The sequence below is a fragment of the Mesocricetus auratus genome, unplaced genomic scaffold, assembly GCF_017639785.1.
Source record: "Mesocricetus auratus isolate SY011 unplaced genomic scaffold, BCM_Maur_2.0 Super-Scaffold_100676, whole genome shotgun sequence".
NCBI classification, from domain to species: domain Eukaryota; kingdom Metazoa; phylum Chordata; class Mammalia; order Rodentia; family Cricetidae; genus Mesocricetus; species Mesocricetus auratus.
Window position 1 is genome coordinate 20,354,178 of NW_024429266.1, and position 17,537 is coordinate 20,371,714.

At 46.7% G+C, this 17,537-nt stretch overlaps 1 protein-coding gene across 1 annotated transcript; it reads left to right on the forward strand.

The window, feature by feature from the left end:
- The first annotated feature begins 16 nt into the window (after positions 1-16).
- Positions 17-15,212, forward strand: Ncstn (nicastrin). Its single transcript, XM_005078214.4, has 17 exons — positions 17-191; positions 1,512-1,616; positions 6,348-6,471; positions 6,835-6,956; positions 7,348-7,493; positions 8,178-8,328; positions 8,594-8,703; positions 8,910-9,062; positions 9,588-9,692; positions 9,832-9,909; positions 11,268-11,440; positions 12,281-12,383; positions 12,491-12,586; positions 12,864-12,951; positions 13,203-13,357; positions 13,625-13,837; positions 14,423-15,212. The coding sequence occupies exons 1-17, from the start codon at positions 107-109 to the stop codon at positions 14,543-14,545; spliced, it is 2,130 nt and encodes a 709-aa protein (XP_005078271.1). The 5' UTR covers positions 17-106; the 3' UTR covers positions 14,546-15,212.
- Positions 15,213-17,537: the final 2,325 nt, after the last annotated feature.

Here is a 17,537-nt window from a genome sequence, read left to right on the forward strand (position 1 = left end):
TCCGGTCTCTGGGGCCCTGGGCCACAGAGACGGTACCAGCGGAAGCCTAGAGAGGCCGATACGAGGCTGGAAGGGACCCGAGGCTTCCGCTCAGCGCAGAGGCAAGATGGCTACGACTAGGGGCGACTCTGGGCCTGACCCAGGAAGTCGGGGTCTTCTCCTCCTCCTGTCTTTTTCCGTGATACTGGCAGGTGAGGCCACCCCACCCCGGAGCTCCGCTCTGTAGGGAGAACCGTCCGGATCGGCCCATCGCTAGTGCAGGCGTTGTTGCCCTTCTGGTTCCCATTGCCCCTCTGTTCCCCCCGCCCTGTGAATCCTTCTTGCCTTTCGTTCCCGTGACATAAGTTCCCCCTTTGCCTGGACCTTCATTTCTTACATCCCGAGGCACGTCGTTTCGCTTAGTTCTCTCCAACCCCCTTTTCGGGTTTCCAACCTGTTTCTCTTCTTCCTTATTCCTCGTTTTCTTTAAAGCCCCAGCCACCCCACCCACAATCAGAAGGGACAGGTGTAAAAAGCTCAGACTCCTTTCGCTGGTTTAGTATTTTTGAGATCAAAAGTCATGTTTTGTGGGCACTTTTGCAACACTGAAAAAGAAATGAGAGACCTCATTTCCTCCTGTCCGTGGTTCTACACTAAATGTGGGTTCCTTATTCTCTTTACTTTCTAAAGTAAGGCTAATGTGTGCTTGGCCGCTTTAAACTGTTAAGAGGGAAGTAGTGATTCAAGGAATTTTAGACATTTAATGTAGATGAATATTTTCATTTTTTTAATCTAATATTTATTTAGTGATTTTGTAATTGTGAATTACACTCACTAACATATCTATAATTCTAGTGTGTTCAACTAAGAAATTAAGCAAAACTATGTTTCCTTATATGTATATGGCTCTTTAGTTAAACCCTAAAATGCAAACATTTATGTTTATACCCATGACTATATCTCCCCCTACTTGACATTGTTTTTGACTATCTTCAAAGAAGAAACTAGCTGCCCCATTCTCTAGGTGTGCACAGAAATGATTGGGTGTTTGATTAATCTAACAGGTGTGTGGCATAAGGTTTCTCCTAGGCCTGTTCAGATTCTTAGCTTGGTTTTGTTGTTGAATGCTTTTCTTTGTTTGGTTTTGATAATCTATACTCTTAGACCAGAGGTATTTTCCTAATTAATTAGTAATATACATACAAAATAGAAAAGCAGAAGTATTTACCCATACAGCTAGATGCTGACACATCTAAGGTCTAAGGCTTTTCTTTTGACAACTTACATTTTAGCTTTATTGTTGATTGATCTTCTTGGAGTTTAATAACTTCCTAAGATACAGAGCTAAGTACTTTTATACAACACTTATGTTCCAATAATATGACCAAAGAAGTGAAAACAATAATCATTAATCCCATGTTAGACAATATGATAGTGAATGCTTTACCTAAACCATGAATCAAGCTAATGATGATAGAGGCTAATGCAGAATGCCTGTCCCTTTTTGCTAATCTTCTTTATCTTCTGGTCAGGACTGTGTCGGGGAAACTCCGTGGAGAGGAAAATCTACATCCCCCTAAATAAAACGGCTCCTTGTGTTCGTTTGCTGAATGCCACTCATCAGATTGGATGCCAGTGTGAGTTGAAGTTGGGATTCGTATTTGTGGCCATTAATAATTCAGTGTGTATCCTGGATACTCAGAAACACTCATGTCCTGCTTAAGAATCTTGGCATTCAAATTAAAGTGTGTGTATAGGAGGTGATTATCATCTGTCAAACCAGGCAAGATAATTAATAAGAGCTAAAATTTAGTAAATGCTGTTCTAATATGGGCATTTTACTTTTACTTCTGCAACACTCCTTGTTAACGTTGTACAAATGATGGAACTAAGACTTACAGAATTGCTTCACTTTCCCCAGCATCATCATGATAGTAAGAAATCATGCTAGGATATGAATCCTGGTGGGACTCTCTTACCATACAGTTGTCTAAGGAAAAAGGAATCCCATATCCCATATTCCATGGAATCTAATCATCACTGTGGCACTCTGAGTGATCTTTTTTTTTTTTTTTTTTTTTTTAGCCAAAATGGCCCCCTTTTTTTTTTCCATTTGAGCAGAACCTTGCTGTGTACCCCAGTCTGGCTTTAACCTTCCACTGAGTGTGGTACTATAAACATGGACCACTGTTTGTCTAATCTTTCAGTTGTTACTTTGTGATGCTGTTGACTGAATCCTTATCCTCAAGCTAGTATCCCCAACCCCCCAAATCAGCTTCTTCAGGGGCAGTAAACTAGTTGAAGAAAAGCTTTAAACATGCTAAGCAGGGGACTGTGGAGTCAGCTCAGTGATTAAGACTGCTTGTGGCTCTTGCACAGGGATGATTTTTGGTTCCCAGCACCCACATGGTGGCTCCCAACTATCTATTTCTCCTGTTCCAGGAGATCTGATGATGCTTCTAACCTCTGCTGGCACTGAGCACGTACATACATGCAGGCAAAACACTCATACACTTAAATAATTTTTTAAAATACTTATTTGTATTTGCTTTTTTCCTTAATGACAACTAAGGGCTGGGGACATGGCTCAGTGGGTAAAAAAAAAAAAAATGCTGTTGGGCATGCATGACAATCTGAATTTGAATCTCTAGAACCCACACTAAAAAATAAAACTGTGACTGTGTATAATCCTAGCACTCCTATAGAGATGCAGAGACAGAAGAACCCATGGAAACTCACAGGCAGTCTATTGTGTACAGTAGAAAAACAACAAAGAGATCCTCTCTCAAACAAGATAGAAGACAGGACAGATAGCTGACATTGTCTTCTATCAGGCATCTGCATGTAGGAATATGCACACACATACACACAAATGCCAAATAAGGGCAGGGCTGGGGGTGTCAGTAGCCAGTAGAGTAAGTCCTGGCTTTCTACCTTAGCACCATATAAATTATACATAGTGGCACTGCTATGATCACAACACCCAGATGGTCAGTTGCTAAAGTCAGCCTGAGCTAGAGACCCTATTGCCCTTCCCATCTACTAAATAAATAGTGGTAAGAGAAATAAATGAAGTATTTTGACTTATCCTATTGCTTTGTAAATGTGTTCCAAAGCAGAATACCATGACAACACTATCACGCTCAACACTGTGTAAGTTGCTGAAAGCGTAGTGCGGTGGTAGAACATTTGCCTAACACGCACAAGACTGAATTCAATCTCTGAGTATTACACATATTAAAAAAAATTAAAAATCACAGCTTGCTTTCTGCTTAAGCTGTCTATTATCATCAGATTTAGTCTTCCAAGAACAGTAACTCTGTCAGAATATCATTTTACAGATAAGCAGGGTCTGATCTTGGCTTTATCATCACATTTATTTAGTTTGTCCTTTTAATAATGACTGAAATAGTGATATGCAAGCTGAAAGTCAAAGTATCTTTTTATGTTTCTGTTTTTGGTTTTGTTTTGTTTAGACAGAATCTCATTATATAACCCAGACTGGTCTTAAACTTGTGATCTTCCTAATACTGACATGGTAGGCCTGGTCCTCCATGTCCTGTTTCAAGCACTTTTTAAATAAATGTCTGTTGTTGATGTGGAATAAAGTATCAAACAGTATTATGTGATTGCCAGAAATCTGTCTTGGTAAAAAGAAATTCAGTTACTGGAATGTAAGGAATTTACTCAGGGAAGTAGTTAATACTTTTCTACCCGTTCTTCCGTGAGCTATACTACAAGAGATTGTCCCATGTCCCCCACACAGGAAACATTGCAAGTGGATTCTTTGGTTACAAACAGCCTTGAGGTTTTTGTTGGATTTAGTTTCTTATCTGAGTTGTGGATGAAGGAGAACTAGATCCTGGGTAGGCTGAGATCAGACTGTGGACTTGTCAGAACCAGACTGCAAGGACCCCATCCATCCTCCTGAAGCTGGGCCCTGGCAACTCCTTTGGAGATGAGTCATTATGTTACATGTTTTTCCTGCAGTCCTGTGGGAAGCAAAGCAGTAGCCTCTGGAGATAAAGCCAGAGCAGAGAGAAGAGGGAGGGGCCGGACTCTGGCCACTTCCTCATTAGGATCTTGTTTCCTTTTCAACCTACTTGTTTCTGAGTCTTGCTTGGTCACATCTGTCCATTCCTCCACAGCCAACACCCTTTTTAATTAGGGGTGGGAGCAGAATGAAACTGAGGGGAACATTTGAGCTCTAGATTTGATTTTATGATTGCTATGACCTACTTTTATTGGATCCTAATGGTGCTCAAAGAGCGCTACATGTAACTTTGTTTTCCCTCCATCTCCACGGTAGAAGATGAATAGGGATAAAACCAAAAACAAAACAAACAAACAAACAAAAAACTGTTCCTTACTGAAGCTCCAGCGAAAGCAAACACGTTGCTTAAAACTATCCAATCACCAGTTAGGACCTGAATTGGAATCCAGGTTTCTTGAGTCCAGAATCACAGTTTGTCTCTTCCCTGCCCCCGCTAGAACTGGTTACCTTTATTTATTTATTTTTAATTTACTATACTAGCTTTTCTTTTTCTTGTGTTTTAAGAGCGTTAGCATGTACTATTTTCTTCTTTCTACGAGAAGAGTTCTGTTTGGTTATCAATTAGGAAGTACTTGATTGTTTTCAATCTTCTGCCAGTTGCAAGTATTTCAGTGCTGTGTCTAGAAGTATAGTTCTTATGTCTTACTGCCTATAGCCAAGAATTACATATGGTCATTTCAGAAAAATATATCTAGGCCTCACTGAGAGAAGGCCCAAACACTTATACTTCCTAAAATTACAGTGGCGGGGGTACAGCTCATTGGTAGTGTAAGTAGTGTCCACGGGGCCTCTGACTCAGTCCCGAGTGCCAAAGTAACAAAGCAGCCGGGCGGTGGTGGCTTACACCTTTAATCCCAGCACTCGGGAGGCAGAGGCAGGCGGATCTCTGTGAGTTCGAGGCCGGGCTGGACTAACAGCCTCCAAAACAATACAGAGAAACCCTGTCTCGTAAAACCAAAAAAAAAAAAAAACAACAACAACAAAACAAAGCAGACTTTGATTGTAGTTGTGCTCCATAGCAGTGTTGAGGACTGGGTCTAAAGTAACTCTTGAATAGCATATCCAGTGTCCCCTAAGAGGTCTCCACGTGGATCCCTAGAGACTCAGGATATCATGTCAAATTCTAGACATCCTGGACTGTGGGCCATCCATCCTCTGAAACAGTGCTTCCCAGTCTTTGCCACATCATGAGATGTATAGAAATACTGGACTTGGCATCCTTATACCTTTAAAAATGGGTATTATTCGTAGGTCATCCAGGGTAAATGAGGAGTCTACTTTTGTTGGACAGTTGAGGAAATCCTAGATTCCCAGGAAGGAATCGGTGATTATCAGTGTGTCTTCAGTCCATCCCAGGCCTATCAATTGGGAAGCTCTACTCTAGAGAACTTGGAGCTCTAGATTAAAATCACCTAAAACTGGCCAGGAGCAGATAAAGGCATTCCGGAAGGAGACTGGAAGATGGCAACCCAAGGACACTATTGAGGCCACAGAATCTGTATCTTTTCAAAGCAAGATCAAAGCTAGAAGTCTGAGCTGGAAATGGAGAATCTGGCATTTCCTGGTGGAAAATTCAGATTTTGAAACTTGAATGTCTAGTATTTTAGAATCTTGTGTATATACTTAAGTGGGGTTGTTAGAATTGGACAGAAAAGGGCTGGAGAAATAGCACAGTGGTTAAAAGCACTGGCTGCCTTTCCAAAGGTCCTGAGTTCAATTCTCAGCAACCATATGGTGGCTCACAACTATCTGTAATGAGATCTGTTGTTCTCTTCCGGCATATATGCATACATAATGAATAAATAAGGCTTAAAAAAAAGAATTGAGAAAAGGAAAAACAGTGAAAATTGCAGAGCCTCTGCAGCATCTAATAAAAAGGGCTGTAAAGGCCAGCAAGATGACTCAAACGGTAAAAGTGCTTGCTATACAATCCTAATGACCCAAGTGCAAACTTAAAAAAAACAAAAACAATTCAGAAATACTTCTAATGAGCCCTCTTGGGCTTCTGTTTTAGTTTTCCTCCTTCAAATGGAGCTGGGGTAGTTTAGCTCTTCAAGTCTAGAAGTGGCAGTGTCTACCCTAATATTTTGTGACGTCTTTAGAGACAAAAGACCTGCAGAAGCTGAATGTGGTGGCCTTGAATCACAGCACTTGGAAAGCAGAGGCAGGAGGATCACTGCAAATTCAAGGCCAGCCTGATCTACACAGTCAGTTCAGGTCAGCCAGGGTTACATAGTGAGACCCTGTTTTTAAAAAAAAATCTGCAGAGTTAACATCTGTAGGAGCTTTAATTTGACCCATTCTGTCCCGGCAGCTTCAATTAGTGGGGATACAGGGGTTATCCACGTAGTGGAGAAAGAAGAGGACCTGCAGTGGGTGTTGACAGATGGCCCCAATCCCCCTTACATGGTTCTACTGGAGGGCAAGCTCTTTACCAGGTAAGAACTGTTTGTGTCTTCCTGGGACTGTGTGTAGAGAAAGAAAAATTTGGTCCTTGCACTGATGGATGGAAACTTCCATTGCTCTAGTCTGGTATGGGATAGGAAGCAGGGTTTATATTAAAAGGAGATAATATCAAAAGGAATCATCTTATTGATCTCAAAATTAGACCTTCCTCAGAGAAGAAGGAACAGTGTCCAAAATCACTTAGGGACAGGTAGATGAAATAGTCCAGACTCAGAAGTTAAGCCCCACAATAGAAGAAGTGAGTTGGTAGTTCTGAGTCCCTAACTCCAGTAGTACTAATCTGAGTACTAATCTGTCTGATACCTTCCTGCCCTCTCCCATGTCCTTGTCTGTAGGGATGTGATGGAGAAACTGAAGGGGAGAACAAGCAGAATTGCTGGTCTTGCAGTGACTCTGGCGAAGCCCAACTCAACTTCAAGCTTTTCTCCTAGTGTGCAGTGCCCAAATGATGGGTTTGGTAAGAGCCTCAAAAGATCACGAGACCCTTCTATTGTACAAAATTAATTGTTGCACCCGTGTCAGGTTTCAGGGGCAGGGGCCATGTACAATTGACTCCTCCCCACCCTCCTCCCTCCGCCCTACCCCACCCCATCTTCTTTCCCTCTTCCTCTGCCATCGTTCCTTCTTGTTACGTGCTCAGATACCTAATCTGCCAGCCTAGGGTTCCCTGATACCTGTTTCTATTCTAGTGGGACTGATGACAGATTCATGATTGCCTCTTAGAGTCATTGCCTCTTTCTGTACTCTTAGCCCTATGGTATCCTAACCTTCACTGGTCCCTAAGGTCCCTAAATACTTGGTACCTCAATAAACTGTTCCCTACACCCCTTCCTACTTCCTTCCTTCAGGTATTTACTCCAACTCCTATGGGTCAGAGTTTGCTCACTGCAAACAAGCATTGTGGAATGAACTGGGCAATGGCTTGGCTTACGAAGACTTTAGTTTTCCCATCTTTCTTCTTGAAGATGAGAATGAGACCAAGGTCATCAAGCAGGTACTGACTCTGCCAGCTTCCGGCAGTCCCAGTGAGAACAAGGATTATCTTCACATTCCTGTCCTGTATGGAGGGAAGCTTGTTTTCCTAGTGTATACCTTGAAAGATGGCTCCTCAAAACAATCAAGGAGTTTGATCAAGCAGGCCCGAGTCCCAGCACTCGGGAGGCAGAGGCAGGCAACTCTCTTGAGTTCAAGGCCTGCCTGGTCTACAGAGGGAGTTCCAGGACAGCCAGGGTACACAGAGAAACGCTGCCTCAGAATAAATTTTTATTTTCATTTCTAGCCATTGCTCCTTATTTCCGGTCACTGTGAACAGTGGCTGAAGCCAAGCACAGTAGCACACACCTGTACTGTCAATGCTTGGGAAGCTGAAAGAGGATTATGAGTGTGGGGCCTTTGTAAACTGTGTAGCAAGACCCTGTGGTGACTGAAGCTTGGACCACACCAGTTAGAATTGGATAAGTTCGTCTGCTCCAGCCAGTCTGTTGAGTCCATGCTATTTGTACTGATGGAGAAATTTTTCTCTTTGGCCTTATATGGTTATCCCAGGACACCTGTAGCTTGGGGACTTATGTCTCCCAAAAGGGAGTGGCTTAAGAATGGAGCTGGGCCTTCCTCTTCCTGGAAAGCGAGAGAGGACCTCCACAGCTAGCTGTCTCAGTGGGGTCCATCTCCTCTCCAGTGCTATCAAGATCACAACCTGGGTCAGAACGGCTCTGCGCCAAGCTTCCCGCTGTGTGCCATGCAGCTCTTCTCACACATGCACGCCGTCATCAGCACCGCCACCTGCATGCGCCGCAGCTTCATCCAGAGCACCTTCAGCATCAACCCAGGTAGGCAGAGCCACGCCCAGCAGTGGACCCGGCCAGGGAGGGAAGAGCAGGCCCAGGCAGCAGGCACTGCATGGGAGAATCTTAAAGAGAAGAGGCAGCCTGCACCTGAAGTGGATGGTGGCAGGGAGCCAGAGCTAGAGCTGTTGAAGGTAGAGACAGTGGTCTTTGGAGTTTATGAGGACTGGGTCTAAACGGTCTTGGAGGCCTTCTCTACACTACCCTCTCCCTTAGTCCTGTGATCTCTCATTGTCTGTGTCCCACTCAGAAATCGTCTGTGACCCCTTATCTGACTACAACGTATGGAGCATGCTGAAGCCTGTAAATACATCTGGGGCATTAGAACCCGATGACAGGGTTGTAGTTGCTGCCACCCGGGTAAGTGTTGCCCCTGGGTAGCATGGGCAGGGCTCTTTGGATGCATCTGATTTTAGAGTGAACTCACTGGGGAGCCTTAAATGGTGAGGGAGCTGGGCTGTTGGAGTCCGTGGCTCTAGGACTTGCCCCAAAGAGAAGGTCCTTGGCTTGGCACTAATGGCCCAGTTTTAAAGTCCACCACCCTGTCTTGTCTTCTGCTATTCCAGCTGGATAGCCGGTCCTTTTTCTGGAATGTGGCCCCAGGGGCAGAAAGTGCTGTAGCCTCCTTTGTCACTCAGCTGGCTGCAGCTGAAGCTTTGCACAAGGCACCAGATGTGACTGCCCTACCCCGCAATGTGATGTTTGTCTTCTTCCAGGGGGTAAGGGCTTTTTCCCTTGGGCAAGATGACAGAGAGAAAGGGGATGGTAATGTTAGGAGAGGGATTGCTGACCTGAGCTATTAATCAGAGTTTCTGCATCTGCCTCTTGTTTCCCCTTTGGAATCCTTTGTTTTAGGAAGCTTATATTTCCTGAATTGATGTGCCCCCTTCCTTTTCCCATTAACAAAATCTGTTGAGGCTTCCTTTCATGTTTACTGTGGTGCTACAGCCTGGCTCAAGTGTGAGGTAATAGCAGCCAGAGCTGTGGGGATAGAGGAGAATCAAGAAGCAACTGTGTAACAGCTGGTGTTTGCTTTGAGCCTTTGCAAAGACTGCTTTCCCCAAGTCTAGGCTGGAAAAACCCCATGATGCATACATGTGAGAGACAGCTGGGAAGATATTGGGGGGTGGTAGATCACATGGCTGTAAGATGACTGTCGGCTGAGATGACCCAAGAAAGCAACCCGCTTTGATGACCTCAGACTGCCCTATCCCTTGGGAATCTCTCCTATCTCCATCCCTCAGGAAACTTTTGACTACATTGGCAGCTCAAGGATGGTCTATGACATGGAGAACGGCAAGTTTCCCGTGCGGCTAGAGAACATTGACTCGTTTGTGGAGCTGGGACAGGTGTGAACCTCCATCCTCCACCTCTTTCTTGAACTTAAGCACCCTGCTCTGCAGACACCAAACGTCCCCTGATGCCTGTCTCCCAGACATGGGTCACAGCAGGAGACACATCAGACATGCTGCTCTTCTTCCTTCCCAGGTGGCCTTAAGAACTTCACTAGATCTCTGGATGCACACAGATCCCATGTCTCAGAAAAATGAGTCTGTGAAGAACCAGGTAACCCAACAGATAAGAGAAAGGATAAAATTAAGGGTTGGTTAAAGATGAGCACCACTGCTTTGTGAAAAGCGTCATAAACACAGTGGATCTCATTGGATTCCTGGGATAGGTAGTTCTCTCTGATCCTTCAACACCCAAACACTGCTGGTAGGTGACTGACTACTCCCTCTTTTTCTGCTTTCCTTCCTTCCTTCCTTCCTTCCTTCCTTCCTTCCTTCCTCCCTCCCTCCCTCCCTCCCTCCCTCCCTTCCTTTCTTTTTTTTTGTGGGGGGGTTCTGTTTTTTATTTTGTTTGTTTTTCAAGACAGGGTTTCTCTGTGTAGCCCTGGCTGTCTGTCCTAAAACTCACTTTGTAGACCAGTCTGCCCTCAAACAGATTTGTCCGCCTCTGCCTCCCAAGTGCTGGATTGAAGGTGCGCACCACCGCCGCTTGGTGTGACTTGCTCCTCCTGTTCTATTCTTGCTTGTCCCGTGGACCCAGTTGTCAAGGCTGCCGGCCAGAGTCCTGCCTGCATCAGTCTTCTGCCTGTATTGCCCTCCACTCTACTGGGGAGGGGGATTGGACATAGATTTGTTTTATTTTATATATGAGTATTTGCCTGCAAGTACATGCACCATATGTGTGTCTGTGCTCAAGGCGGTCAGAAGAGGGGCAGAGCCCCTAGGACTGGAATTACAGATGATTATGAACCACCATCTTGGTACTGAGGATCAAACCTGGGTCCTCTGCAAAAGCAACAAGTGCTCTTAACCACTGAGCATCTCTCTTGCTCTTAACCACTGAGCGTCTCTCTTGCTCTTAGCCACTGAGCGTCTCTCTTGCTCTTAGCCACTGAGTGTCTCTCTTGCTCTTAGCCACTGAGCGTCTCTCTTGCTCTTAGCCACTGAGCGTCTCTCTTGCTCTTAGCCACTGAGCGTCTCTCTTGCTCTGCCCCTCTCTTTCTTCGTGCTGATCTGCAGCCCTTACTCCCTGCCAGGTGCAGCCATAAGTCTGCCCGTCTCTTGTTGCCACTCCAGCCTTTGTTGTCACCCCTGCTCTGGCCCCCGTAGCACCTAGAGAATTACGTATTTGGCATTTTGTTGTTGGTTGGCTCCTCCGCTTCTGCACCACAAATGACTCATGAAACATCCACTGAGGATAAGCAGAGTCCCGAGGATAGAACTTACCTATAAATGTAAAAAAACCAGGCCTCTTTGTGCTCTAATTTCCTAACTGTAGAAAGAGCCATGGGAACTGTAGGAAATTCAGTCTTGCTTCCAGAGAGTTTGAAGAATATATCTAGGAGATAGTAGGCTGAGAGAGCCCTCCCATTCTCCCTCCCCACTCCCAACAGTCTGCTTCTGTTCCTCCCTTAGGTAGAGGACCTTCTGGTCACTCTGGAGAAGAGTGGTGCTGGTGTCCCTGAAGTTGTCCTCAGGAGACAGAATCAGTCACAGGCCCTGCCACCATCATCTCTACAACGATTTCTTCGGGCTCGAAACATTTCTGGTGTGGTTCTGGCTGACCACTCTGGTTCCTTCCATAACCGGTAAGTCACCAGGCCTGCACCTTCTTTGATTTCAGAGGCCCTCTAGTCTGAAGTCTGGGAGGAAGGTTGCTGTCACTCAGGCTAGATGGCTCTAACTGCAGCCTCACTGAGGCCAAATGAGTTTTTAAATAAAAATGCTTAAGCTTTGATTATCTGTTCTGAGCAAAGATCCTTTCTTACTCACCCAAGGGGGTAACAGGTAACAGATCTAGATTACTATCAGCTTTCCAAATCTGTCTCTTTCCTTTTTTTTTTTAATGTGTGTGTGTGTGTGTGTGTGTGTGTGTGTGTGTGTGTGTGTGTGTGTGTGTGTGTGTGTGTTACTTTGGGGTAAGAGACCATTCACTTGATTATGTAGCTCTTTTGGCTCTGCATGGGGCAGCAATTTATTCCTGCATAAGGGGCATTTGAGTAGGAAGGCTAAGGGTACTCTTTAAAATCTGTTTCCTTGGAGTTCACAGGGAACCATCACAGTGATCTGATCCAAAGTGTCTGTCTGTGAGCATCTCTGATCTTAGCTAGCACCAACAGCTTCCCTTCTGTCATTGTGAGCGTTCGTGGGAACACTCATCATACAAGGCGGTAGTTCTCTGAAAAGCTGGCCAGCCTCCTGTGTGTCCAGTGCTTAGGGCTGGCTTACTTTTGATACTTTGTCCAGCAGCAGAGGCTTCAAATTGCTTTACCTCACTGTCCTTCTTACTTCCCCATTTCCAGTACCTCTCTCCTTTCCCTTGGATGATGAAGGCTAAGGCAGCAAGTTCCCACATAAGGGCATTTCCATAGGAAAGGGACAAGGACCTGGCTTCATAGAGCCAGGGCTCATACTGACTTTTCTGGCAGGTATTACCAGAGCATCTATGACACTGCTGAGAACATTAATGTGACCTATCCTGAGTGGCAGAGCCCAGAAGAGGATCTGAACTTTGTGACAGACACTGCCAAGGTAGTACTGACCTGTACTGGGTGGGAGCATGGGAAATACAACAGAAATGGTACAGAGTGAACCACTGTGAGACAGGTGAGCCATCCAGCCCTTCTCCCCTGCTGCAGGCACTGGCGAATGTGGCCACAGTACTGGCCCGTGCATTGTATGAACTTGCAGGAGGAACCAACTTCAGTGACTCGATTCAGGCTGATCCCCAAACAGTAAGAAAAGATGGGGCCCTGACCCTTTCTGTTTCTGTCAACACAGGCTGCCCCCCCTTCTCTATGGTCCTTGTCAACTTCTTAAACTTTGGAATTTAGCATGCCTCTTCATGCCTACAAGGATGATACCCTCAAGAGTTCGTGAGTGGGCTTCATCTACATCTTTGTGAATTGGCCCCTGTCTCCCAGCACTGGTATAACTGATATCTGCTCATTGTTTCCCTGGTCATGCTGCAAATCACAGCATTTTTTTTTCTTCTCTGCATCCCAATCCTAGGTTACACGTCTGCTCTACGGGTGCCTGGTTAGAGCCAACAACTCATGGTTTCAGTCTATCCTCAGACAGGACCTAAGGTCCTATTTGGGTAAGCATCTGTTGTGAGAAAGGGGATCCCTGCCTAACAAAATATAGAGGGAAAGGCATCAGATTTGCTTTAATCTTTACTCTTTTTTCCCTCCCTTTTTTCCCTCCTGGTTTTCCTTTCTCTTTCTTGGCATTTATTGGGCCCTTTTCTCTTAACCTTCTCTCTTCTGGCTCCTGTCAATTCTGGGTTTTTTCGGCCCAACGTGACCTCACCTTCCAAACCCTCCTCCTCTCCCTTCGGCCTGCAATCAGATGATGGCCCTCTTCAACATTACATTGCCGTCTCCAGCCCTACCAACACGACCTACGTTGTGCAGTATGCCTTGGCAAACCTGACTGGCAAGGTGACCAACCTCACCCGAGAGCAGTGCCAGGATCCAAGTAAAGTCCCAAATGAAAGCAAGGATGTGAGTGGCGGTGGGTGTCGGAAGTGTCCTGGGGCCTCTTTCCATTGGGAGAGTTGGAAATCTGCAGGGCAGATGTGGGGATTGGCATGGAAAGGTCGAGGGATACACTCCTGTGAGCCTGTGTGGAGGAAGCAGTAGCCTGAGTGACATTAGGTTACCTGTGGGGTCAAGAGTCAGCTAGTTGATGAAGCTGGCTGGAATACGGTGCTAATAGGACACGGGGAGCAAGTGAGAAGCATGTCACTTCAGCCCTGTCTTCTCATACAGCTGTATGAATACTCGTGGGTACAAGGCCCTTTGAATTCTAACAAGACAGAGCGGCTCCCTCGGTGTGTGCGCTCCACAGTACGGCTGGCTAGGGCCTTGTCGCCTGCCTTTGAACTGAGTCAGTGGGGCTCCACAGAGTATTCTACGTGGACCGAGAGCCGCTGGAAAGACATCCAAGCTCGAATATTCCTAGTTGCCAGCAAAGAACTTGAGGTGAGCCTGGGCTGGAGGGAGGTGGCAGAGTGCCGCTGGCGTCTTTTCACTGCCGCTTGTCTCAGTTCTGGAAGGTTCCTTTCTGTTGCTTGTCATTTGTCCCAGATTTACAGCAAAACCAATGCAAATCTGGGCCTGATTAGCCATCACCTCCCATTAGGAGGTCTCTCTGTGCTGATAGTTGGGATGCGTACTTGGTTAGGAGAGCTTACTTTATAGCACAGCTGGGTGGAGTTAGCCGAATAGTTATTTAGCCCCTGTTATAAGTGAGTCATGAGCATAAGTATAATGACCGAGGACCAAAGCCTTGGGTCCTGCCTACCCTCAGATCACTTAAACAAAAAACACAGACAGCTGCTTGATTCACCTAAGGTGAGCCCAGTCTGCTCACTGGGACGGTGAGCCCAGTCTGCTCACTGGGACGGTGAGCCCAGTCTGCTCACTGCGAGGGTGAGCCCGTGGTTGTTCCTTGCTCTTGGGACTCGAGGCTACTGCCAGACTCGTGGTGTTGTTTCTCCCTGAGCTCCCTTGGACAGTGGCATCTCAGAACTCCCTTCTCTCCTGCTCACACCCTCACCCTTGCAGTTTATCACCCTGATCGTGGGCTTCGGTATCCTCGTCTTGTCCCTCATCGTCACTTACTGCGTCAATGCCAAAGCCGATGTCCTTTTCGTTGCTCCCCGAGAGCCGGGAGCCGTGTCTTACTGAAGAGGACTCCAGCTCTCCCTGCCAGCTTTGGACTTCATTTCCTAGATCAGTTGTTCCACTGGGAACAAACCACTAATTTGTCACTGGATTGTGTCTGGGTCTGTCTGAGACTGGGGTTGACACATGGAATGGAACTGTGAGTGGAGACAGGGAGAGATGAACAGTTGCCTCCCCTCCCCCCCCTTCCCATTTGTTCCTCCTTCTCTAGTACCCGGGATTATGATGGAAGCTTCCTGCCCCTGTTAACTCCCCGTTGCCCACCCTCACCTGCCTTTTCTTGGGATACCTCTTGTCTTTCCACCCTGCCCCATACCTCTCTCTGATCCCACCGTCACCCTACCCCCACCTCTTACCCCACCACCTGCTGGACCAGGAAGAAGGACGTGAAGGATTGAGCATCAGGATCAAACCTCCGAACCCTTGGGGAGAAGAATGGGTTCTCTCTGGCTGAGCCAGCTGTGTCTCTGTCACTGTCATTTCTCTGGGTCCCCAGATGACGTGTTAGGTGGGCATGCTGTTAGGCGGGTATCCCACCTCCGGCCCACAGTGCTCAGTTGTACTTTTTATTATTAAACTGTAATGTCTATTTTTGTTGGGGGTTTTCTTTGTTCTTTTTTTTTTTTGTAAATATATAAATAGCAAGTTTCATTAAAATTATCCCATACAATCTGTACTTGTTGCTTTGTATTCTTCCCAGATCACCATGTTCAGTGACTGGGCCGGAACAGTGTGTGCTGCCTTGCTCACCAGAAGTAAGAAGCTGTTACAACTCAGCTGAGGGAAGAAGGCCTCTGGCAGCCCCAGAGCCTTAGAAGAACACTGTTGGTAGGGTTGCTACTCATTTTATTCACTCTGAGCAGTACAGAGTTGAAGCAGATGCAGCCCTCAGCCTGGAGGAGCTCGGGGTTAGGGTGAGGGACACAGGCAGACTTACCCCGGGTGTAGCGTTTAGTGGACCAAACAGAAGCCCTGTGATGTGCTGCAGACGGGGTGCAGGGCAGTGGAAGTGAGCGTGAGGCAGGGCTGAGACTCCACCACAAGCAAAGGTGCGCGTTTGGGAAGTGACGAGAGTCCTCAGTGTGCCTGACCCATGAGGAGAAGCCGAGGGGAGGTGGGCCCACACCAGAAGGTTCTTGGATGGCCTGCTAAGGAGTTTGGGCCCTCCAGTAATGGTGGACTTTTTGTAGCTCAACACAAGAGTCATCTGGGACTGTTTCAGAAAGAACCTGAGCTCGTGGAGACAAACTCCCTCCGTCCTCGTGGAGGCCAAATTGTAGAGCAGAGCTGAGCTGCAAGTGATCGTGGGCCGTGGCTGACTCAGCCGAGGGTGGGAGAAGGGAGCCAGCAGGGGTGGAAGCCTACGTGGGGCTTTCTCTCCTTGTTGCTGGCCAGGAGGCTATTGCCTAAAGAGCGAGCAGCACAGACGGAAAAGTGGTGTCTTCACAGTTCAGACACTGTTCTTGCTTGAGCTGTTTACCTTTTTGAGAATCCTGCTGAGAGGAGATGATTTTTCTCCAGGTTTCTCTCCAGGTTCCCTGGGGGAAGCACGTTTAGGGTTCTGAGATAGGAAATGTACCCGGCCGCTCCCCTGCCAGCCCCCAGTTGGAGCTGGATAAGCTGTGCGCTGCCGTGCTGGCACTGCTGGGAGCTGAGCACAGCTGCCGCCATCGCCTGGGCCGGCTCTGTGCCTTCCTTGGCCAACAGGTCTCCCAGCGGACAGCGCAGTAAACTCCCTCATCCTGCTGGCAGCTTCAGGAAGCGGGCACATGGCTGAGTACCAGAGAGGGGGCCAAACAGAAAGACGAAACAGAGGCTTGGGCAGAGTCAAGGGATTGGGGTACGTGAGAAAGAAGAGGACAAGATGTTTCCTGTTCTTCGGGAGAAGCACAGAATAGAAGCTCAACGTCTGTGTTAGATGCTGCCTTGGCCACTCCCTGCCTCCCCCGCCAACAACAGTAGAATAGAACCCAGTGCTTCATGGTCTTTGCAGAGGCTAGGCGTCACGGAGGGAGCATAGCTACCGAGACTGATCTTCAGGGTCTCCCTCTCTCAGATCAGTGTGGTGGCCCCTCAAGAGGTACCCTTGTGCCCCTGAAGACCAACCGGCAGCATCTTAGGGGCCACAATGCTGTGTAATCCCTTAGTTTTCCTTTGTCCTCTGGATAGGCCCATGCCTTCTGAGATGTGTTGTTTTCTAACCCCTTTTCCTTCCCCGAGGGCCTCTCCCGCCCCACTCTCGTCAGTTCATATTGGCCCTTCTCTCCCAGCCCAGGTAGAGAGTTGAATGAATGACCCTCTATGCCTTGATGCCAGCCCGAGTACCCGCTGTGACAAGTATCAGGAGGCTTTTCCTCCAGCTGGTGTCTTCACCAGTCTATTTGAATAAAGGGGATTACTATTTTCTATTTTCAATACCATGGTTGCTGCCCAAAGATACATTCTCAGAAAATGTATTTACATGTGGGGAGTGTGTGTGTGTGTGTGTGTGTGTGTGTGTGTGTGTGTGTGTGCGCGCACGCGCTCACCATAGCATTTATGTGGTCAGAGGACAACTTTGGGGAGTCAGTTCTTTCCTATCATGGGACCCATAAATCAAACTCAGGTTGTCAGGCTTATAAGGCAAGTACTTTTATTTACTGAGTTATCTCTTTGGTCCAAGATTTTTTTTTTAAGATTTATTTATTACATATACAGTGTTCTGTTTACACTCCAGAAGAGGGCACCAGATTGAACAGATTGAATTGTAAATGGTTGTGAGCCACCATGTGGTTGCTGGGAATTGAACTCAGGACCTCTGGAAGAGCAGTCAGTGCTCTTAACCTCTGAGCCATCTCTCCAGCCCGGTCCAAGATTTTTTTAAAATCTGTATTCTGGTGCTCCAAAATCCCACCTTACTCAATAGAACCTTGTGCCTTTGAGGGAAAGTTATTAAATTTTTTTTTTTTGGTTTTACGACACAGGGTTTCTCTGTATTGTTTTGGAGGCTGTTGGT